At 42.2% G+C, this 24828-nt stretch overlaps 1 protein-coding gene and 1 pseudogene across 1 annotated transcript; one reads left to right on the top strand and one right to left on the bottom strand.

The window, feature by feature from the left end:
* Positions 1–121: 121 nt before the first annotated feature.
* Positions 122–2973, bottom strand: LOC136474002 (2-hydroxy-palmitic acid dioxygenase MPO1-like). The gene is made up of 4 exons (XM_066471620.1): positions 2566–2973; positions 777–839; positions 617–688; positions 122–525 (listed from the first exon to the last, which is right to left on the bottom strand). Exons 1-4 carry the CDS (start codon positions 2887–2889, stop codon positions 409–411), a joined length of 576 nt encoding a protein of 191 aa, XP_066327717.1. The 5' UTR covers positions 2890–2973; the 3' UTR covers positions 122–408.
* Positions 2974–5436: 2463 nt separating this feature from the next.
* LOC136470178 (uncharacterized) lies at positions 5437–7117 on the top strand (annotated as a pseudogene).
* The last annotated feature ends 17711 nt before the right edge of the window (positions 7118–24828 follow it).

Here is a 24828-nt window from a genome sequence, read left to right as displayed (position 1 = left end):
ACACTTAACACCGTCAATGAAAGGCCATAGAAGTAAGGGATTTTCATTTTCAGACCATACAGGTAAGTTCAAAAAAAAAACATAAAGGAAGATGCATTTTTTAGAAGGCCATACGAGTAAATATATCAGAGAGATTCTTCGCAACTCAATTTCTTAAAGAAACAAGGGTCCTAGCAAGACAATCACACCAGTATGTATATATATACATATATACATTATTATTTACCTCGGTTTATCACCAGTATGATATATAGAAAATACTAGCGGACAACATAGTACACATCATCTTATACAACATAAACAGTATTGGTGTTCAGTAACCATCCTTGAGATAGATTCATCCAATCCAGCAGGTTCATCTCGAGCAGGCAGACCTCAACAGTTCAGAGCCGTTAATTCACACATATCTCATGAGGACTTCTTTGATTTCTTGTCCTCCCATTCCTTCCGAGCTTCCTCAATCAACTTGCTCACCTTGTCGTGGAAGCCAGGATATGGTTCGTACCCGCCAAATGTGTGAAGAATCTGAAACAAACAAGATTGTCATGAGTGGTCATGTTATCCATCCAGCGAAGCAGCAGTGTTGCCAACAAACCACGGCAATGCAAAAGTTTACCTCTAGCAGCACAAAGAATGGTGCCATCAGGAAAGCCTGGACAAGATTGTCAAAGAGAGCAGGCGCTCGCTTCTGCATGGACAATAAGATTTACATGTAAGTAATCCATGGGCGTGACTACAAACTAGTGCCAAAGATGAATAGAATGATGGAGACTTACCTCGAAAACTCCATGACCAATGAATTGCATAGTCCAACAGACCAACTGAGCCACCAATACAACCTTTAATAAAAAATGTATATAAGAGTTAATGATTGAGCCATAGACCAAAGAAGCACCTTGCAACTAGTTCACACTGAAAATATGAAATACAGGCAACAAGAGTTTCTATAGTTATTTCATCTTTTAGCTCTAGGCATTTAAGAACAAAGCAAACAGTGCCAGCTTTTCATATTCAAGGTACAATGCTGTCAGATTTATAAGTTCTGTTGTTACGAAAGAGGGCCAGTGTGTAAGTAAGTCACCTGCATGGTCTAACTTCTGAAATATGCAAGTTATATCGACTTATTAGTTTAAAGGAGCTATCAACTTGTGGGAAGCAGACTCAAGAATTAGTTTATTCAAACACCGTTTAGCACAGATGTGTTAAATGCCTTCTTATTGATACAGGTAAGCTACTAAACACAGGCAATTAGTTTGATTGTAGCATCATTAGTGATCACTAATGGTGCAGAATTAGAGCGGAAGAAGCGAAGTGCAATGTGCCTTTTTGTGGTTACAACAAGCTTAAACGCTTAATAGAAGGATTGTCATATAAAAAAAGCAGATATTTACAAGTCTGGCAATTTTGTACTGTATGGCAATCTATAGATGGTCCCCTCTCAGAACCAAATATTTCTTTGCTACAGTACAGAGTATGAAAAATGAAGCCCTTTGTCTGCTGAAGGTATGCCAGTTGAAGAGCCAAGTAACCGATAGTTTCATATTTTGGGTTGAATTTTTTGAAGGACAACAGTAAACTAAAAATAAATTATCCAGTATGTAAATTTTGTTCTATTTCACAACAAATACATATTATCTGTCCAGACCTCTGCACATCAGCAAAAGAACCCATGCTATGCCAGTAACTTGAAGTTAGCATTGGGAGATGGCCACAACCCTTTTGACAAATGGGAAAGCAGGTTTCTAGAGCTCATCAGTTAGGATGCTATCAAATCTAGTTAGCACCCAGCAAATAATCCTCGCACCCTTAATTCTTCTCTATTAAAGAAAAGAGTTGCACACAACATGATCAACTTATTTATGAGTATATTCAATTATGCTCGTAGACTACTATCAAACAGCAAAGCAGAGCAGATCAATATTGACCATCATATTGCCATACATGTCATCTGTGTGCCATTCATTTGATCATTACTTCAGTCACAAACAAAACTAAAACATCGATGCTCCATTAGCATATTGGGTAAACTTGGTCAACAAAAGAGGGCAGTTTTTGAAATGAAATTACCAATATGCTATATCTAGCACTAAATGAACTAAGAAAATACATACAGAAGAGCTAGATCACAATTGCACAGTAAAAAAAACTCATCGAGAAACTCTGAGAGATCACGCTCTTTCAGTTTCTCAGTATCAACGAAAAGGGGAAAACTGGATAAAACTTCACATGTAAATCCCTCAATAAAAATTAAACTGTATAGACTAAAATTTGTCAAACTGTACTTACGGGGCGACTACAAGTACATAACCACCTAGGCATCATCGAATGTACTAAGGATGAAGCTCATCTGAAATTTTGCTATCTTCGATTAATCAGACGAATTTTGCTATCTTCTCTTAATCAGATGGACTAACAATTTTCCCCCTGGATACCAAAATCAAGGCACCGGTACTCGAGGAATGGTACTAACTGTAGCTGATTATAGAAATCCAAGCACACAAGACATGATATAGGACGAGCTAAGTCAAGGATCAATGCGAAAGGGCGTCGCTTTTCCCCCCTTACCTTCCATCCAACGGAGAAACCGAGGCGGGCAGCGAGGGCGCCGCTGGCGGCCCAGCAGAGGTAGCAGAGGAGGGCGGCGAGCGCGCCCGCGCGGCGGTCGAGGAGGAAGTAGTAGGCCGCGTAGACCGCGGCGCCGATGCCGGCGGCGTGCGCGGAGGGGGCGGTGAGGTGGAGGAGTATGAGCGCCGTGAGGAAGATGGGCCAGACGAAGAGTTCGTGGATGCCCACGTTGACGGGGTTGCTGTGGTAGGCGCCGTAGAAGGCGTAGTGCCCCTCTAGGTCCAGGAGGCCGCCGCCGCCGCCGCCGCCGCGAGGCTTCGCCATGGCTCTCCCCCGTTGGTTGCTTGCTCTCAGTATCAGGTCGCTTTGTTGGGTGAATTCTTTGTTTCTTTTTTCCTTCTTCCAGCGGGCTGGAGGGAAGGGATGCACCAGCAAGGCCTGATGTGTTTTATATTTACGTTTGATTTTTTTTTACAACAATTGACGTTTGATTTTTTTACAACAGTAACATTTATTATATTATAACATTAAAGCACAATACAACATTGTGGAAAGACAATCCCAGAATACATAGCAAGGTAGTAAAAGAGGACTGCTAAACTACACTGATCGACTTCGGGATATTTATATATTTGCCACCCTTATGATTGGCTCTACGGACTTGCCAGCTTTAGAATGGCAATTATAGATTTGCCACCCAAATCACGATGGTGCTACAGATTTGCCTGTTTTAACGTCGTGGCAGTACACCTCAGCTTGCCACGGTGGATTGGCTTAGGAAAAAGACCTCCCTATCCTCCACTCTATTTTTTCTCATCCCGGGCCTGTCGCCTCTCGAGTCGTCCCCTTCCCCCGTTCTCCACCCGCGATGGAAAGGGGAGCAGGTCCGCTCGCGGTCGCCCGGAATCCCGCGACGGGCAGAGGAGAAGCCCCGCGCGACCGGCGCCGAGCCCTTCGTCCGTCCCGAATCCTCCTCCTCTCCCGTTCACCGGTCGCCCGCGTCCTCTCTTCCTCGTTCTTCTCCCGCACCCCTACTCTCGGCTGCAGCGACTGGTACGGCGAGGTGGGCTGCAGGACGGTGGCCGGAAGTTGACCCCGATCTGCACTTCCACAACCCCGAACCCAAGCAGGTTTGACCACGCACTTCCCCCACCCTCCGCCCCTTGCTGGCCCTTTTATTTTGCCTTCGTTTACCGAGCTAGGGTTAGGGTTGAACGTTGATTTTTACTGCAATTTTGGTTTGTAGGTGGGTGATGTAGCAGGCGCTGGATCCTGATCTGTGACCATGGAACCTGATGGCTGCCCCCCTTGGTGAGTCTCTCTATTTTCACTGTAGGGCAGACAGTTGGACTGAGTTACATGGGGTACTTGGCTAACAATGCAATGTTTTTATGTTTACATTAATACCAGGATCGAACCTGGCAATGCATTTAGGCTAGTTGTTAAAATCGTTAAGTACACTGCTGTGCTTGAATATGATGGGCTTGTTGAAATTGTTGACCAAGAACATGAGTTGTGGCTAGATAGGAGTGTTGGGTACAGTCTAGCTCAGTTTCATGATAAAATGGCTATGAAGATTATATGGGGACCAAGCCAGACATTGTCAATTTGGGTTTTGGACAGTGATATTGGCTCTGAATGGAAAATTAGAAGGGATGAGCAATGGCAGAAAATGATAGAGGAGAAATGGGTGGAAAGGATGGCATATATTACTGTTGAGGTTACTACTAAGGATGGATATGAGACAAACAACAGTGGTATTCCTATGTCTAATGTGACCAATGTTGGTGCTTCTTATGCTGGAGCTAATTCAGAAGGAATGGCTGATACCTGTACATCTCCAGCATAGGATGGTGATAAGGCAGTTCCAGTAGACTAGGCTACATTGACTATCATCCAAGAGGAAGCTGAGGAAGGTGAGGCAAATGCAATAGCTGATGAGGATGTTGTTTATGAGGCAATGGGGTTCCAGGAAGCTCATGAGAAGGCCGAGGAAGCTGCTAGAGAGGAAATTCCTATCCCTACCATCTCTAAGGAACTTGAAAGAGAGATGGAAGATGCTGCAATTACTGTTGATGACACAGCTCCTACTGAGCCTATGGAAGATTGGGATAAGGAATTTCTGGATATGTCAGTTGGCATACACTATCCCTGTATGGATGACTTTAGGATGGCAGTAAGGCAACATGCCATTGTTAAAGATTTTGAGCTTGGGACAGAGAAGTCTGACAAAAAGAGGTTCAGGGGATTTTGCAAGGCAGCTGGCTGTCCTTGGATTATTAGAGCTAGGACTCAACGTGATAAGAGTGTCAGGGTACATTTTTGAACCAATTATTTTGTTTTGTAAGGCAGCTGGCTGTTCATGCATACTTTTTTTGGTTTGACTTGAGTTGGTTTCTAACATTGTATGTTTTGTTGTGCAGATTCAGATCAACAGTGGTGTCCACAAGTGTCCATCAACTAATAGGGCTATTACCAACATGGCTTCTATTGGTTGGGTTGCACAGAGAGCTATACCTCTATTGAAGAAAAAAACCAAGTATGGGGGCTGCTATAGTTAAGGAGTTTCTTGATGACAAGTACAAAATTGAGACAAGCTACCAAACTATGTGGTATGGGAGACAGAGAGCAGTAGACAAACTATTTGGTAAGTGGTCTGATTCTTATGATTGGTTGTACAGATTCAAAGCCGAGGTAGAGTTGAGGTCACCTGGCAGTGTTGTAGAGATAGACACAGTCACAGTTGATGGGAAAGTGCACTTCACTAGATTTTTTTGTGCCTTCAAGGCTTGCATAGATGGATTCTTATATGGTTGCAGGCCTTATATTAGTATAGATTCCACACATTTAACTAGAGAGTGGAATGGACAAATGCCTGCAGCTTTAGCATTAGATGGGCATAATTGGATGTTTCCACTAGCATTTGGTTTTTTTTGACACTGAAACCACAGAAAATTGGACATGGTTCATGGAACAGCTAGGTAAAACAATAGGGCCCCTGCCTAGGTTGGTTGTTTGCACTGATGCATGTAAGGGGCTTGAAGCTGCAGTCAAGCAAGTGTTTCCATGGGCTGAGCAGAGAGAGTGCTTTAGACATTTGATGGAGAACATGAAGAAGTACTACACTGGAGAGGTTTATGCAAAAAATATGTGGCCTGCAGCAAGAGCCTACTCTCCACACAGGTTCAAGTACTTTTTTGATAAGGTTGTGGCAGCAAGCCCAGGAGTAACAAAGTGGCTAGATGACCATCACAGTTTATTGTGGGCAAGAAGTAAATTCAGTGCAGACATCAAATGTGATTACATTAACAACAACCTTGCTGAGAGTTGGAATGCTTGGGTGAAGGACTTGAAGGATTTACCTCCTCACTGCATGGTAGATGGTATAAGGGAGAGGTTAGTGATACTTTTTGCCAAGAGGAGGAGGATCTCCAGGGCCTTATCACCTGGAATACTGCCTGCTGTAATTCACCAACTCAATGCAGCTTCCAAGGGTCTGAGCCACCTGAAGGTCACCAAAGGCCATCCTGAGCAAACTGAAGTGACTGAGATATATAAGGATGAAGAGGTCAGAAGACATGTTGTTTATTTAACTCAGAGGGCATGTACTTCCAGAGAGTGGCAAGTTACTGGAAAACCCTATCCACATGCACTAGCAGTCATCACAAGCGTAAGGCAGCCAAACATGGGTAGCTATGTGGATAATTACTACTCTGTTGAGAGGTTTCAAGCTGCTTATGATAGAATAGTAGCAAATATTACAGACAAATCTCAATGGCCTGATGTAAACAAGGGATTTCATCTGCATCCTCCAATTGCGAAAAAGAGAGGGCCAGGCAGGCAAAAAAAAAACAGGGCCAAACCACCAGCTGAGAGAAGTGGGAAGGCAACCAGACAAGCCTTATGTAAAGGATGTGGTGAACATGGGCATAGGCAAGGTAGCTGGAGGTGTAGCTTGACAGGAACTAAGAAAAGGTAGGAGCAACATATTTTTTCTTTATTATTGCTGTTGCTATAATGTGCTAAAAATTTCACTTTTTTGCTTGTAGGAAGAGAACTAAGAAGACTAGTGTGAAGTCTGGGAGGAAGAAGAGCAAGACAGGGGACATCCCTGCTCCTAAACAAGCCACTCCTAGGACAAGGCTTGCAGCAGCAAGGGAATCTGCAGTGAGGGCAAGGCTGGAGGCAGAAGAAGCTCAACTCAGAGCTTCAGCAGCTATGGAAGCCGCTGAAGCAGCAGCAAGGGCAGCCAACAGAGAGCTCCCTATTGAACTTGTGCCTATAGAGGTTCAGCTAGCAGCTCTAGGAACCCCATTAGGTCTAAGCACCCCATCAGGTCCAAGCACTAGGAGGTATAATCACTAGGATTTTTGTAAACATCCAGTGCACTGCTTGCTGTTGTAAACACCCCTCACTTTCTATTTTTTTCAGGAGATTATTGTTGGGTGCAGCTGAACCTCTTCCAGAAGGAGAGCTACAAGTTGTGGAGGCCGTGCCCAAGAAGATGACTCCGAGGAGGAAGCAGCTGGCCTCCAAGATCAAGAAAACATGAGACAAGCCAAGGCCGCGGAGATGAAAAACAATGACTTTTGTGGATTCCTAGTGTGCATTGTGGCCAGAACCTGTTAAATGGCATTAGTGCTCTATATTTGTCGGCTAGAACCTGATAAATGGCACCTTATGTACTTTTGTTGGTCAGAACTGTTAAATGGCCATTGCTTTAGCTATGTGTCGCCTAGAACCTGTTTAACGATTCTATGTATGTCTGTTATGACCAAACTTAGACATCAGTGGTCTCTTTTAGCTAATGTGCTTGCTGTGTACGGTACATTTCATATATATATATTTGGTACAATTCATGTGTGGCCATGATGATGCTGATTTTTAATGTACAGTGGTTGTCGAATTTATGTACTAATATATGTATGCAAATTTATGACCATGATTAGCATATATCATGTCGAATTTTTACTGTAGACTGCCTCCTGTAGCAAATATATGTAGAGCACGTTGGTTGACTGGTTGGAGCTGGAGCACGTGGCTTTTTTTAGAGCACGGTGGCTGGTTAGAGCTGGCTGTCCTAACAGCCTAAGGGGCATGGACGTCTTTTTCCCCAACCGATTCACTGTGGCATGATGACCTATACTGCCACGAGTCCAAAATAGGCAAATCTTTAGCACCAGAGCAATTCAAATGGCAAATCTATAATTCATATTCTAAAGCTGGTAAGTTAGTAGGAGTCAATCATAAGGACGACAAATATTTAAATATCCCATTGACTTCTGTCCTCTAGGATAAAAGCCGTAGGTAGGATATAGTTTCACCGGGACTATTAATGTCAAATCTGAGAACCAGCATAGATGGTTGGTGATCAACTCGAATACCAATAGCTATTTTTCCACTTCCATATCTACAGGTATACTCAACAGCAAATCGATGAAAATCATGGACTTGCTCTGCGTACCCAGCACATCATCCAAAAAGAAGGACACGTAGAAACACGATGCTTGAGACTTTGACGGCACGTGGCTCTGTTGTGGGACCAAGGAAGACACCGTACGCTCGTTCATGTGCAACGCGTAGCACAGGAGGGCCCCGAAGCTCACAAGGTGGGTCCCACGATGCACAGAACCACCACTGAAGCCTGAAGGGGATTCCGAGCGCACCGGCCGAGCTAGGACATCCTCCCTTCGCCGGCCGTACCGCTGTAGCCTTGCTGCTTGGCGTTTGATTTTGGAGGAATTTCTGAGCCATTAAAAAAGATCGTAATTTTTTGTGAGTCACTAAATAAAATTTAGTAGACTTTAGTGTATCTGTTCTAACTTTTTTTATCCTTCATATCACTGCTGTTAGATTGGACTCTAACGGTATCAAACTACAGGTGTGAAAAGTCAAAAATATCCATAGGTCTAAATATGCTATTAATTTTTTTAGTATCTTAACGACTTCAAATGGAAAAAAAACTCAAAACTAGAAAGTTGTAGATCTTGTCGAGATCTATAATTTTCATATAAAAATTATCTTCATTTAGGAAAAAGTCTACTTAACCCCCACCTTAAAAACTTGGTCTACTTCACCTTCAACTATGAAACCGTCTGTTTTACCCCCTGAACTTTCTAAAACCGTCTATTTTACCCCCTGGGCTGTTTTTTGACAACGGCTTTACTACAGTAACAGCGTGTCTACTACAGTAACGGTTGGTTTGCTACAGTATCGGTTGTTTTGAATTTTCTTTTTTTTATTTATTTTTGGTGAATTTTTGAAAAATCATAAAATAAAAAATCTAATTTTATTGGACTCCACATAAGTAGATCTACACAGTGAATATATAATACGGTATGCTTTAGTACAATTTTTTTTGTAGCTCTAGATTAATTGGAAAATCTAATTTTTTCTGTAATTAATTAGAATTTATCTATAACTAAGTTATACATAGTCCAATGAGTACGAAATTTTTACTATAGTTCAAGCATACAATAATTAGCGTACCATAAAAATTTCACCACAATTGGACCATAGAAGCTGCAGCTATGAATTATTCCAATTAATTACAGACAAAATTAGATTTTCTAATTAATCTAAGGCTACAGTAAAAATATATATTCACTATGTAGATCTTCTCATGTGGAGTCCAACAAAATTAGATTTTTCATTTTATAATTTTTCTATGATTTTTCTAAAATTCACCGAAAATAAATAAAAAAAGAAAATTCAAAACATGGCACTGTAGCAAACCCGTCGTACTATAGCAGAACAGATGTTACTGTAGCAAAACCGCTATCAAAAAACGCCCAGAGGGTAAAATAGACTGTTTTAGAAAGTTCAGGGGGGTAAAACAGACGGTTTTATAGTTGGGGGTAAAGTAGACCAAGTATGAAAGGTGGGGGGGTTAAGTAGACTTTTTCCTCTTCATTTAATACCACAAAAAAGATATAATTTTTCTAATATATATTAATAATATCAAATCATATATTTTTTGTCCAAATTAAATAAAGATAATTTTATATGAAAATTATAGATCTCGACGAGATCTACAACTTTCTAGTTTTGAGTTTTTTCATTTGAAGTCGTTAAGATGCTCAAAAAAATTAATGGCATATTTAGACCTAAGAGTATTTTTGTCTTTTCACCTATACAGTTTGACACCATTAGAGCCTAATCTAACGACAGTGATTTGGAGGGTAAAAAAATAGAGCAGTAGCGGACTCTAACGGCAGTGGCACAAAGGGCAAAAAAAAAAAAAATAGAGCAGTGACGCTGAAGTTCGTCGAACTTTTTCAGTGACTCACAAGGAATTGCAACCTTTTATAATGGCTCACAAAGAATTCACCCTTGGGTGTGTTTAGGCATTTTTTTAACAACAATTTTAATATATAATGTTAAAGCACGGTACACTAGTGTGAGAAAAGAATTTCCAAATTATAGAGCACAGTCAGATAAAAGCTATTGCTGATCTCCTTCCAGAGACATAGGTGATGCTTCCGTCGGGGGCGCGAGGCTCGTCAGGGCCACAGGGCCTATGAGAAGTGGCCACAACCGAAACATTGAGGGTCCTCGTTCTCACACTCTGATAGCACAGTCGACGCTCCCCTCGACTGTATGATCAACCTGTGTCTTCGAGGATAAGTAGTCTTGAGCTATAAATAGGATGGAGGCGTCACCGGACTCAAAAAAAAAAGATCCACAACCACCAATACCAAATCTGAGGACCTGCATCAACTAACGTTGGCGATCAACCTGAACACTGATAGCTACTTTACTGCTTCCATATCTACGGTACAACATAATAGCAGAACTATGCCGATTGGAAAGATCTTCAGCCTGTTCGTTTGACTGGGCTGGATCGTTGCTGGATCGTGAAGAAGTACTGCTGACTGGTTTGATGTGAGAGAAAAATACTGTTCCGGCTGAAAATTTATGATCGTTTACGAGGCAATAAGCCCAGCCGATCAGACTGCTTGTGCATGCAGTACACGCCATCCATAATAAGGGCCCGTTTGGCCAAACTCCCGCTGGCTCGAGCTTCTTCAGCTACCGTACTCCATGAACTGTGAGAGAGAAGCAGATTTGATGAACAGTACTGCTACAGCTCTTTATAGCCGAATACTTGTTGAAAAAGATCATTTGAAAATATAAGCGATAATTCAGAAGAATTCCTAGATTTTGAATTCACGCTCCCAAAGAGTGCAGCCGTGCTACATGCTTTTGTTATGTTGTGATGTGTGCTTTTAGGTTTCCACAATGATCGTCATAGATTGATGATTGTCTTAGTTTCTTGATGCGGTTTACTAAGTTTTTTTTGTCTAATTCCTCAAACATGGGGCGTATAGTACTCCATGTCGAATGTTTGTAGGTACGCCACAAATTTGAAGCCAAATAGACGACTAGTCTATTAAATAAATTCTAATTCCTCTAAAATAAAAGGATCTAAACAGCCCCTAAGAGAAGAAGACATGGTTTACTAAGTTGTAGCAACAATTTGATATTCTAGTATTACGGTCAATTTGTGGACTAAACGTTCTAGAGTGATGCAAAGGCCCAATGTTCACAAAAAGTAAATAAAAACTTTATTGTAAAAAATAAAGTCACCTTTTATATATAGAGCTATATCGCAAAATGATAAATAGTCACACGTCGTTCTAGAGTGCGATGTCAACTTTGTCGGGCGCCAGCGCGACTTGACGAGGAAGAAAAGAAAACGCTATTTTCAGCATGTTCGCTGGTTGGTTTCAGCCAGAGCTTATCAGTCAGTCAACATTGTTTTCCTCTCACAACAAACCAGCACCACGTCGTAGCTAGAGCGATGCAAGACCAGATAGTGTTCGGTCAACTCTGGGGGCGTGTTTTTACGAGGAAGAAAATAAAAGGCCAAACATTTGACTTTGTCTCGCATGGCTACAGTGCCAGATGCAAGTTTCAACTTAGTCAAGCATTGCCATGATTTTCGTTTTTTATCTGAGCCCCCCTGCCGCTTGTGTTCTTTCCGGGAAAACGTACATACTCCATCGACCATCACGAGCACCAGTAGAGAATAGACCTTTGAACCTCGGTTAAAATAGGTTCTAGTCCTGGAATTTTTTTGCACCCGGGACTAGAGATATCTTTAGTCCTAGTTGGTGGCTTCAATCGGGACTAAAGGTCCCTGCCCAACGGCTACTGCGCCAGACAGAGGTGGCAGGGACCTTTAGTCCCGGTTGGAGCCACCAACCGGGACTAAAGATATACTTTTACTCCCGGTTGGTGGCTCCAACCGGGAGTAAAGGTCTACTCCCGGGCCATGGCTGCGCCCGGGGTTGGAAAGTTACCTTTAGTTCCGGTTGAAGCCACCAACTGGGACTAAAGGTCCCCCCTTTATATCCCGGCCGTCTCCTTCCTTCCCGAGCCCGAGCTCAGCACATTTTGAAGCTCACTGCAGTAGTGTTCTTGCTTCCTCCCTCCCTCCATTGTTCCTCCATCTATTCTTCGATTCCCCCGTCGATTTCTTCGATTTCTCCGTCGATTCTTTAGTTGTAAAGGTTACCAATCTCATACTTTCATTTTTCACCATTGTCTTATCTCATTTTGTTCACTATATATATATGGTTCTTTATTGTGGTTTTTTTCATTTGTAAGCAATTTGAGCTCAAAATCACTTCAAGCTTGCATATTTACATGAAAGAAGGTTAAAGTAGCTAGTTGAACTTGCGGACCGTGTTCATCTCGGCGACCATGTTCTCTGCCGAGCGGTAACGGACGTCAAGGAGGAGCTTTGATTCTATGAGGGAGAGCGACAACAGTCGTGGAAGACCGTGTTCCCTTCCTCGTAGAATCGGAGCTCTTCCGTGGCAAGTACGGTGCTGTCCGATGGAGAAATGCTCGTCGAGATAATCACGTAAGCAAGTTCAACTAGTACGGATGGTTATTTATTCACATGTCCCGATATCATCACAATAGTCTGTCAATCACCGTACTTTTTATTTTAACTTTTTGTGAAATGAAAAACTTAGAAAATAGTTAGAAAATTATAGAAAATCCGTACTAGTTGAACTTGCGGACCGTGTTAAGCTCGGCGAGCATGTTCTCTGTCGAGCGGTAACGGACATCAAGGAGGAGCTTTGATTCTACGAGGGAGAGCAACAACGGTCGTGGAAGACCATGTTCCCTTCCTCGTAGAATCGGAGCTCTTCCTTGAGTAAGTACGTTGCCGTTCGGTGGAGAAATGCTCGCCGAGATGATCACGTAAGCAAGTTCAACTAGTACGGATGGTTATTTATTCACATGTCCCGATATCGTCGCAGTAGTCTGTCAATCACCGTACTTTTTATTTTAACTTTTTATGAAATGAAAAACTTAGAAAATAGTTAGAAAATTATAGAAAATCTGTACTAGTTGAACTAGCGGACCGTGTTCATTTCGGCGAGCATGTTCTCTGCCGAACGGTAATGGACGTCAAGAAGAAGCTTTGATTCTACGAGGGAGAGCGACAACGGTCATGGAAGACCGTGTTCCCTTCCTCGTAGAATCGGAGCTCTTCCTTGACCAAGTACGGTGCCATCCGGTGGAGAAATGCTCACCGAGATGATCACGTAAGCAAGTTCAACTAGTATGGATGGTTATTTATTCACATGTCCCGATATCGTCGCAGTAGTCTGTCAATCACCATACTTTTTATTTTAACTTTTTATGAAATGAAAAACTTAGAAAATAGTTAGAAAATTATAGAAAATCCATACTAGTTGAACTAGCGGACCGTGTTCATTTCGGTGAGCATGTTCTCTGCCGAGCGGTAACGGACGTCCAGGAGGAGCTTTGATTCTACGAGGGAGAGCGGCAACGGTCATGGAAGACCGTGTTCCATTCCTCGTAGAATTGGAGCTCCTCCGTGGCCAAGTACGGTGCCGTCCGGTGGAGAAATGCTCGCCGAGATGATCACGTAAGCAAGGTCAACTAGTACGGATGGTTATTTATTCACACGTCCCGATATCGTCATAGTAGTCTGTCAATCACCGTACCCAAACGTAGTATATATATAAATATAAACGATAATCGATTGTTATGTGTGTACACTCCTATTCTTCTGTTAATTTGCGGAAATATCATGTGAATTACTTACCTGCCGCAGTAAAAGATGAGAACACAATGACCATTAAAAATATCATTGTTTAGAGATATAGATAATTTTATAGTTTCTTAATTTTATTTGTTTATAAAATGAGAAATTTATAGTGTATTAAAAAATGAGTTTAGAGAGTAGATGGCAACTGCTTCCGGGTCCTCGGCCTCTCATGGGTTTCCAAAGCGATTTAGGCCGGGCCTCCCTCTCATTCCATGTGGCAAGTGTCGTGATGAGACGAAGATTGTGATGGAGTACCGAGTGAAGAAGGAGGGTCCCAACAAGGATCGTATCTTCTACAAGTGTCCGGATCGCAATGTGAGTTATTTTATCGTATTTAATGATTATGGTTAGTTTATACCTATTTTTATGATGGTTGTGATTAAAGTTCTAATTTTTTGTTTTAATTTCAGTAGGATGGCAGTGGACGATGTTCAGGCTTCTATTGGGAGGAAGAGTATATTGAACTCGTGCAAAAATATCTTACACAACAGGCAGATACGACGGCTAATGAGGCAGTGATCTAGCCGAAGAAGCCCAAAGATATTGCACAATCGGGGGATCTGTCTGTTTTAGTTGAGATTGGTCGCAAAATCCTTGTGCTCCTAAAATGTATTTTAGCTTTAGTTCTTTTAGTGGTAGTTGGGATTTGTCTACATTGTAGCGATGCTTTCATAAATTTGTACCTTTTGTGGTGGCACGCATGTTGTATAAATAATTAATTATGATCTAGGTTTTAATATGGTATTTATGTCATATAATGCAGATGAGCCGACATTAGATGTATAATGCTGATCGCCGCTCCCAAGAGTTCATTGACGGCGTGCATTCTTTGTTACGTGCGGTCGAGGCAAACAAACGCGACAGTTTTATGTGCTGCCCTTGTGCCATATGTAAGAATACGGTGGAATATCCTTGCTCAAAGACTCTTCATTCACACTTGTTCAAGTCGGGTTTCATGTCAAACTATATTTGTTGGACGAAGCACGGAGAAATCGGTTTTGTAATGGAAGAAGGTGAAGAAGAATAATGGGACGACAATGATATTATTTCCGATGGTGCGTGCTTCAATGATACTGCAATGGGAGAAGCTGAAGAAGAGGTAGTCGCAGAAGATGATCTGGCTGATGATCTTTGTCAGGTCATTCGTGACGCACAAAGAGAATGTGAAAGTGAAAAGGAGAAGATCAAGTTCGAGCGGATGCTAGAAGATCACAAGAAATTGTTGTACCCAACTTATGATGTAGGGCAGAAAAAGTTGGGAACCACACTAGAATTGTTGCAATGGAAGGCAAAGAATGATGTATCTAACAAGGGATTTGGAGAGTTACTAAAAACCCAAAAGAAGATGCTTCCGAAGGACAATGAATTGCCCACCACTACCTATAAAGCAAAACAAGTTGTCTGTCCTATGAGGCTAGAAATCGAGAAGATATATGCATATCCTAATGACTGCATCCTGTACCGTGGCAAAGAGTACGAGAAATTGGATGCATGCCCGGTATGCCATGCATCGCGGTATAAGATCAGGCGAGATGACCCTGGTGATGTTGAGGGCGAACGTCCACGGAAGAAAATCCCTGCCAAGGTTATATGGTATGCTCCTATAATACCACGCTTGAAACGTCTGTTCAGAAACAAAGAACATGCAAAATTATTGCGATGGCACAAAGAAGACCATAAGGTAGATAATATATTGAGACACCCTGCTGATGGGTCCCAGTAGAGAGCAATCGACAGATAATTCCCGGAGTTTGCAAATGACGCAAGAAACTTAAGGTTTGCTTTAAGCACAGATGGTATCAATCCTTTTGGAGAGCAGAACAATAGTCATAGCACTTGGCCTATTACTCTAAGTATCTACAATATTCCTCCTTGGTTATGCATGAAGCGGGAGTTTATTATGATACATGTGCTCATCTAAGGCCCGAAGCAACCTGGCAATGACATCGATGTGTACCTGAGACCACTTATTGATGAACTTCTAATTTTGTGGAATAAAGAAGGTGTACGTGTGTGGGATGAGTACAAACAGGAACACTTTGATCTGCGAGCATTGTTGTTCGTAACAACCAATGATTGGCCTATTCTAAGTAATCTTTCAGGACAGTCAAACAAGGGATATAATGCATGCACACACTGCTTCGGTGATATTAGAGGTGTATTCTTGAAAAAATGTCGAAAGGTTGTATACCTTAGCCATTGCTGATTTCTTCCTACAAATCACCCCATAAGAAAGAAAGGCAAGTATTTTAAAGGAAAGGCAGACCACCTGACCAAGCCTCACAACCGAACCGGTGAGGATGTACTCGATATGGTCAATGATGTGAAAGTTGTCTTTGGAAAAGGACATGGCAGCCAACCTGTTCCGAACAACGCTAATGGTCACGCATCCATGTGGAAGAAAAAATCCATATTTTGGGACCTACCCTATTAGCAAGTCCTAGAGGTCCGTAGCTCGATCGACGTGATGCACCTGACGAAGAATCTTTGTGTGAACCTGCTAGGCTTTATGGGTGTGTATGGAAAGCCTAAGGACACATTTGAAGCACGATAGGACCTGCGTTGTTTGAGAGAAAGAGACAACCTGCATCCAGAGAAGACAGATGATGGACGCCATTACTTACAACCTGCTAGCTACACTCTAAGCAAAGAGGAGAAGGAAATCATGTTTGAATGCTTAAACAACATCAAGGTACCATCTGGATTCTCCTCGAATATAAAGGGTATTATAAATGTGCCAGAGAAGAAATTCTGTAACTTAAAGTCCCATGACTATCACGTTCTCATGACGTAATTACTTCCAGTTGCATTAAGAGGAATTCTACCTCCAAATGTACGTCTAGCCACCGTAAAGCTATGTGCATTCCTCAATGCAATCAGAAGGCAATTGATCCAACTGATCTAGCTAAACTACAGAATGATGTGGTTCAATATCTCGTTAGCTTTGAGTTGGTGTTCCCTCCTTTCTTCTTTGATATCATGACACACCTCCTAGTTCACCTAGTCAAAGAGATTTTCATTCTCGGTCCTGTGTTCCTACACAACATGTTCCCCTTAGAGAGATTTATGGGAGTCCTGAAGAAATATGTTCACAACCGTGCTCGCCCAGAAGGAAGCATCGCCAAGGGCTATGGAACAGAAGAGGTCATTGAGTTCTATGTTGACTTTATTCCTGACCTTGACTCGATTGGTGTTCCTGAATCGAGACATGAGGGGAGACTAAGCGGAAAGGGGACACTAGGGAGGAAAACATATATTGGTATGGATGATGATTATTTCAATAAAGCGCACTACACAGTTCTACAGAACTCCTCTTTGGTAGATCTGTATATTGAGACACACAAGGATCTCTTACAATCTGAGTTTCCAGGGAAGACTGAAGCTTGGATTACGCGTAAGCACATGGAAACTTTCGGCGGTTGGTTGCGAAAAAAATGTCAAGGTGATGAGAGCATCCATAAGCAACTGTATTTATTGGCTATGCAATCATCATGGCATATCATCACATACAAAGGGTACGAGATAAATGAGAATATATTCTACACAGTAGCCCAAGATAAAAGGAGTACCAACCAAAACAGTGATGTCTGCATAGATGCCACATACCTGAATGGGAATAAACAGACATATTATGGACGTATAGATGAAATAAGGGAACTAGAATATGCACATACTTTGAAGATCCCATTGTTCAAGTGCCAATGGGTCAAGGTGACCGGAGGCAGGGTAACAGTAGACAACGAGTATGGAATAACAACAGTAGACCTTAGTAATATTGGGTACAAAGACGAACCATTCGTCCTTGCCAAGGATGTGAATCAGGTGTTCTATGTCAATGATATGTCTACCAAACCAAAAAGAGGGAAAAACGATAATGACTCAACCAAAGAGCCAAAGCGCCACATGGTTCTTTCAGGGAAAAGAGCATCGTGGGAATTGAGGATAAGTCGGACATGTCAGAAGATTATGAAAAGGATGACCGAATTCTGCCATTCAAAGTGAACAAAGACCCTAGCATCTTGGTAAATGATGAGGACACTCCATGGTTATGACGCGATCATAACCAAGGGACATACATAAAGAAGAAGTTCACTGATGTGCCCACTTGATGATATAGTGATTTAATGTAGTGTGTGTTTGAGATATTATGTAATAATTGTGAATTCAGATGTTTATTATGTCATGTTTCAAATTAAATCAATGTTTGATTTGGTGGGATTTCTCTCTCAAAAAGGTAAATTAGGATATTGAGTGATGAAAAATTAAAATATTAACATTAAAATGATGTGAAAACAAATTTCCTGTCCAAAACCAATAGTTTTAATAATTTTAATTAAACACTACATTTTTGCATTAACGAAATAATAAATATTAGTTACATTATGTTTTATAATTGTAACAAAAAATAAAAGAAGTTAGGTTATAGATTTTTCTTATGTGCAATAAAGAAAAAGAAAATCCATATTTTTAACAAAATAATTTTATGCCTTTTATTTAATTTACTATGTATTTAACAAAAACTATTGCATTTCTATTGTATGTAACAAGACTATTGCTTAAAACACGCAGGAAACGAAACTGCAGCCCACCTTTAATCCCGGGTGTTTAATCCCGGATTGGAAGCCCACCCGGGAGTAAAGGTGGGCTGCAGTTTTGTGTGTTACCAACCGAGAGTAAAGGTACCAACCGGGAGTAAAGGTATACCTTTACTCCCGGTTGGTAACACGCACCGGGAGTAAAGGACCTTTACTCCCGGTGGTGGGATGGCACCGGGAGTAAAGGCATATGGCATATATATACCAGTGCCATCTTCTTCCTTGCATTCTTCGCCGATTCCTCTCCTGCGCCCACGCCACTCGGCCCACCACACCGAGGACGCCGCGCCGCCACCCCGCCCGACGTCGGTCGTCGCCACCGCCTCACGCACGTCCGCGGTCCCCACGCCACCCCACGCGCCGATGACCTCGCGCGCGGCGCCAGCTGCTGCCCAGCCACCCTGGCCAGACACAAGGCGCGCGCCACACCGCCGCCCCGGCCAGACGCGCACGCGCGGCCACACAGCGCCGATACCCTCACCCCGGCCAGACACGCGGCCACACCGCCAGTACCCTCGCCCCGGCCAGACGCACAGCCATACCGCCGGCCGCCCCGAGGTACGCTAGTTGTGCGTGCTTGATCCTATTCCATCGATCTCCATGCATGAAACACTATGTACATATGTTTTAGGCAACGATCATGGTAACCGTACGTACATGTTGTTCATGTTTTCTTTTATTCCTACGTGCATGCTTTGATACAGTAGTGAAACTTTGTTGGTTGTCACTTGCATACGTATGTACGTCAACAAATGTGTGTATCGATCACAAACCCAAACGTATACTTAGCTAATTTTCATGACACGTCGCACACGGTGTTCAGACGGGCATTATTCTCTGTCGCGCTAACTATTATAAGAAAGAAAGCGCCAAAGGAACAGATCGAAAAAAATTCCAGTGTATACACGCCATCTATAAGCGCCATGCGTTTCTATGTATAAGCGCCATGCATTTCTATGTATACAGCGGAGCACCGCCGCCCTCGTTCGCCCTAGGGTTTATACGGCAGAGCACCGCCGCCCTCGTTCACCCTAGGGTTTAGGGTTTATACGGCAGAGCACCGCCGCCCTCGTTCACCCTAGGGTTTAGGGTTTATATGGCGGAGCACCGCCGCCCTCGTTCACCCTCGTTCGATGTAACGTGTGTTGTTGTATTTGTTGTAAATTTGGCGTGTTGTTGTGAACCTCTTCGAGGGTTCCAATCATTTAGGCGATTTTGTTGTCACTTTGGTTTGCAGCAATGCCCCCCTTTTCTTTTAGGCGAGGCTCATCGTTTATTGTTCTCAGAAACTTGATGCGCAACGATGCACCCTTTCTTTTAGGTGAGGCTCGCTATTTTCCGTTTAATAAAACCTAATGCGTAGCGACGCCCCCCCTTTTGTTTCAGGCGGGATCGCCACCAAAACCTACTCGCTTCCTGATTCTTCTTATCATACAAACCAACCTTCACCCATCAAAACCTACTCGTTTAGGGTTTAGGGTTTATACGGTGGAAGATTTTACGCATATAAGCAAAGATTTGACGTACTATATATTGGTTTTGTTTTTTGAAGCTAGATGGCCGACCCGAGAAACATGGATGAGAAGGAGTTGATGATGAATTTGATCAACACTGGCACTCAAGTTGCCGGCGATGATGGTGCTAAAAATAACGTGCAAGAGGATAAAGATGACGGGAGTCAGTACTTAGCTCTTGAACAAAATGAGCAACAACATATCGGCCAAGTATATATTTTTTATTATTAGCTATATATATTATCATATGTCTTATGTGTGCTCATGACATTAAAAATAATGTTTATGTTTTGTAGCCCTCTGGATCGACATCAACAACTACAACGAAGAGTAAAAATGTTTGAGGTCCCAAAAAGCCATTGGAGGGCCACTTCATCACTTCGGAGTTCAATGTGGATACAGGAGAACCGGGGGGGGGCGAATAAAATGAAATTCGTGCACCACTATGGTTACCTTGTATGGGACCGGCTCCCGATCAGTATCCGCGAATGGAAGAAGAAGACCAATGCTCCTCATATCAGTTTTGTCTCCGATCGTGACAAGACGTTAATTTGGAAAGATGTCTTGGTACATTTCACGCTCCAAACAGATGGTTATGATGATATAATAGATGGTGATGAATTGAAGGAGCGAGTTAGGGATTGGGCAATGAAGAAGATGGCCACCCAGTTTTAGACTTGTAAGAAACACCTATACACGACGTATGTCAAAAAGAACATAGCACCAGATTTTACTGTCCTAGGCCCGATCTCAAAGCAGAGGCCCTATTGGGATGAGTTTGTACAGTACAAGACTTTGGAAGAGGGTGTGAGTCGGGTGATAAAGAACCAACGTAATGCCCAATAGAAGACATACCACCATAACTTGGGATCAGGTGACTACCTGACTGCCATTAAGAAGTGGAACAAAATGGAAGCAGACCTTCTTGCCAAGGGTATCACACCAGAATCACTCGAGTGGGGAGAACGTGCAAAGAATTGGTTTTTCGCTCATGGGGGAGCACTGGACCAGGAGATAGGGAAGTGCGTTTATGGCGCAAGACTGCAAGAAGCAGCAGAAAGATTGTTTTATGCTCAGAGAGCTACTGCTAGTGGTGCGTTCAGGCCCAACAGAGAGAAGGATGAGCTGACATACGCCATCGGGACTATTGAACATGGTGGCCGAACTAGAGGCAAAGGAAGTGTCTCGTGGGAGCATGGATTCCCTCAGGATAGACCTTCCTACAGAAGCCGCCAGAGAAAGAAGGAAGAAGAGGCACAGCAGCTCCAGAGGTTGGAGGAAGCGGTGCGTGAAGCACAGGAGCGAGAAAAAAACCTTGAAGCGAGAATGCAGGAGGAAATCAGAAGGCAAGTGCAAATAGCAGTGAGTGAAAGCAAGCAGGCATCAGAGCTAGGAATCAATATTAGCCAATCTGTTTAGTTGAAAAGCACCTGCGCTTCCATGGAGATACCAAATCAAGGGGACACAGGACTGTGCTTCCCTGTGGATGACATCACTGAACCTTGTACATCGTGTGAGCTACACATTCTGAAGAGGAATTCCACAATCAAGGTGGCTATCGGTCTTGTTAATCCTATCGACCGAACCAAGACACCAAGGATTCATGGGAATATAATCCAAGAAGGATATGCTACCATCTCGGTAGATAAAGCTGAAAAAGGTTTTAGTGATTTGCCTCTTGACATTCCTGGAGGTGATGGCAAGAAGACTCTAGGAGAAGCGGAGAAGACATTCATTCTATGGCGCAAGCGTTATATCATTATTCCTGGGATGTCGGCTCCACCTCCTCCTGAACTACCTCACCATAGGTACGTGCGGATGAAAACACTACATCATTAATTTGTATTGGCTTAAATAATTAACAATCTGCTCATAATAATATGTCATTCCTTTTTTGTAGCAGATCTTCCCCCAACCTAAATCTAATTGTTCAATCGCCAGATCATCATAGTGCTCTGTACGATGACATTGTGTTGGAAGGCGAGGCTGCATCCACACCATCTCCAAAGAGGTCTCCAACGCCATAGCCGCCACCTCCAAGGAGGTCTCCAACGCCACTGCCAACACCTCCAAGAAGGTCTTCAACGCCTCCCCCGCCCCCGCCTACCAAGAAGCCTAGCAAGAGGCTAGCCCCACAAACGAAGAACCAGTCTCCGTCGGCAAAGAAAGCTACCGTGAAACCAAGGGCTATTCCCAAAATAATATCTAAAGAGAAGGAAGAAGGAACTGATGCATATAAAAAAGATATGTCTAGATTCTATGACAAACTTAAAAAGAATCAAGAAGCAAGGAGAAACCCGGAGAAACCGTACTTCTTCGTAGCTCTAGATATTCTAAGAAAAAGGGTGGCTTCTTACCAGCAACAACAGTGAGAATCTCGTAAGCCGTCCAAATCAACGTTATCGGACTATGACCGCACTCTCACCAAGTCAATTGAGGCGGCACAGAAAAAGAAGCACGTAGGGAAAGGAGTTGCCCAACTCGGACAACAAGCGCACCAATCAGTCCCCCCGCTAGTTGTTGGTAATGAATATGGTACGAATTTAGGATTAATGCATCAGGCAAACATACCTCCGGATGTCGATTTGGATCACCTTGGTGAATTTATTGATGAGACTGGTCTCGACCTTTACCAGATGTTTGGTGATGGAAACATTGAGAGTGCGGCGGAGGTTGATATTTGGAAGAAAAAATTTGTACTAGGCCAGAGTCTATACAACCCTCAAGCCTTATCTGATCTGGGGACACAAATGTACCTGCTAAACAAGTGGTACATGCAGGCGTCTATCGGTGGAGACTTCTGCATTGGTGTCAGAATTAGATACGAACATTGGTTCCGTGGCGATGATGTTATGTATGTTGACTTTGCAGAATTTCATCAACTATGCCACCTGACCTCTCTGGATAAAGTTATCATTAGCTGCTATTGCCTGTAAGTAATAATTCTTTTGATCTATTATTAAACACATCATATGTGTGTATATGCATATAAATTATCCTAACAAGTACTATATATATGCAGATTTATAATGACAGAGCTAAGAAAGGAAGGCTGTAATGAAATTAGTTTTGTTGATCCCCATATAGTATTCAAAGACCCAGTTACTCCAAAGACTAATTGGAAGTCTGAGTCAGAGAGTAACCTCATGAACTTCTTAGTGAACCAACGCTACAAGAAGGATATACTCTTTCCCTACAACTTCAAGTGAGTATTAATAATGTCGATCATCCTTAATGGCTCATATGTTGATTCTAGTTAATTAATGAGTGTTATGTGTTATATCCTATAAACACATGCAGCAATCACTGGATATTGATGGACATCGATCTGGTGAAAAGTCGCTTGATAATCTATGACTCGATGAGAAAACCACAACAAGACTACCAAGATATGATAGATATTATCCAGAGGTAATTTCGGTATCTCTAGCAACTATATATACACACAAACATGATGATTAACTATATCTGATGATATGGCAAATTTTTTATTGGACAGTGTTTGGAAAACCTTTATTGAGAAGCAACACATGGGAAAATGCAAAGCGCCACTGAATGTAATCCCTTTGAAAGTAAGTCCCCTAAATCGTATCATCTTTATTAATTAAACATATAGCTTTCACCGGATCACCAGATTGGATGACAAATCTTTTTCTCGTAAAGTGGTGTCTGAGGCAGGAACAGGAGAACAACTACTGTGGTTACTATGTTTGTAAGTTTATCAAGGTGGTCTCCCAAAAACTCCTATAGAGAGACTAAAAGTACGTTAAAAATACACTATATATTCATTTAATTATTATTATTGATTGTGTTACTATGTCTTTATATATATATATATGTACATATATTAATTTATTTTCCTTTAATTCAAACCTGTAGACTCGATGGTTGGAGGAAAAGGTCATACGACAAGACCAAATCAAAGCAATTCAAAAGTCTATAGCCAGATTTTTTAATTAGCAGGTCATCGATTCCAAGGGCGAGTTCTACTTCAACTCAACACTGCCATGGAAGCCAAGCTAGAGGAGGAGAGAAAACTTGTTATATCACAACAACTGTAATGCAATCTTTTTGTAATATATGCACATGAAATAATATAATGTAAAATACACATATGCATGCATGTATGTAAATATATATATGATGCATATATATATATATATATATATATATATATATATATATATATATATATATATATATATATATATATATATATATATATATATATATATATTTCTATGCTTGTATTGTGTGATTTAATACGTTCATTGTGCTTGAACCGAAACATACTATACGCGCGTATAAATGTATAATTAGCAGCGTACAATACGACTTCGAAAACCTATTTTGAAAAGAAAACAAAAAAATGAAAAGAAAAGAAAAAAGAAAAAAAAACCTTTAGTCCCGGTTCGTATTACCAACCGGGACTAAAGGTGCCGGCCATCGTGGCATGTTAGGAGGCACCTTTAGTCCCGGTTGATGTAACCCACCGGGACTAAAGGTCATCCTTTAGTTCCGGTTCCTGACCCAGGACTAAAGGACCCCTTTAGTCCCGGATGCTTGCTCCCGGGTGGGGAACCGAAACTAGAGAGGGTTCCCCACCGAAAGTAAAGCTCTGTTCTCTACCAGTGGAGTTAAGCAGTAAGCACCGGTGTGCTTATTGTTCGAACTTAAACAGGGATTCTGTCAACGACGAAGAAGGCAGACACGGTAGCAACAACAGCAGTTTGGCGTGAAATTAATTTATTACTATGTCGATATAAACAGACTAGGTAGAGTTTGGGCAGCGACTGTTTTTTAGAGGCTAGCAACTGTTTGGGTCACGCGAAATGCGTGCACGCGACTATCGTCATGCTTGGGAGCTCTGCAATTGAATCTGTTTCGTGTCTTAGGGCTTGTTCGGCGGAACGATTCCCAGTCGTTAGCTAATTTATATAAGCTTGATTAAAGCTGGAATGGTTCATATGCTCATTCCGGGCGAACGAGCCCTTACCCTAGCGTATCCCATCGTACCGTGGGTCCGTCATAGAGCAGGGAGTGAGTGATAGTTTGTCGT

This window comes from Miscanthus floridulus, chromosome 8 (genome assembly GCF_019320115.1).
Source record: "Miscanthus floridulus cultivar M001 chromosome 8, ASM1932011v1, whole genome shotgun sequence".
Taxonomy (NCBI): Eukaryota; Viridiplantae; Streptophyta; class Magnoliopsida; order Poales; family Poaceae; genus Miscanthus; species Miscanthus floridulus.
Note: the sequence above shows the minus strand (reverse complement) of the source record. Positions and strands in the feature narration are given on the sequence as shown.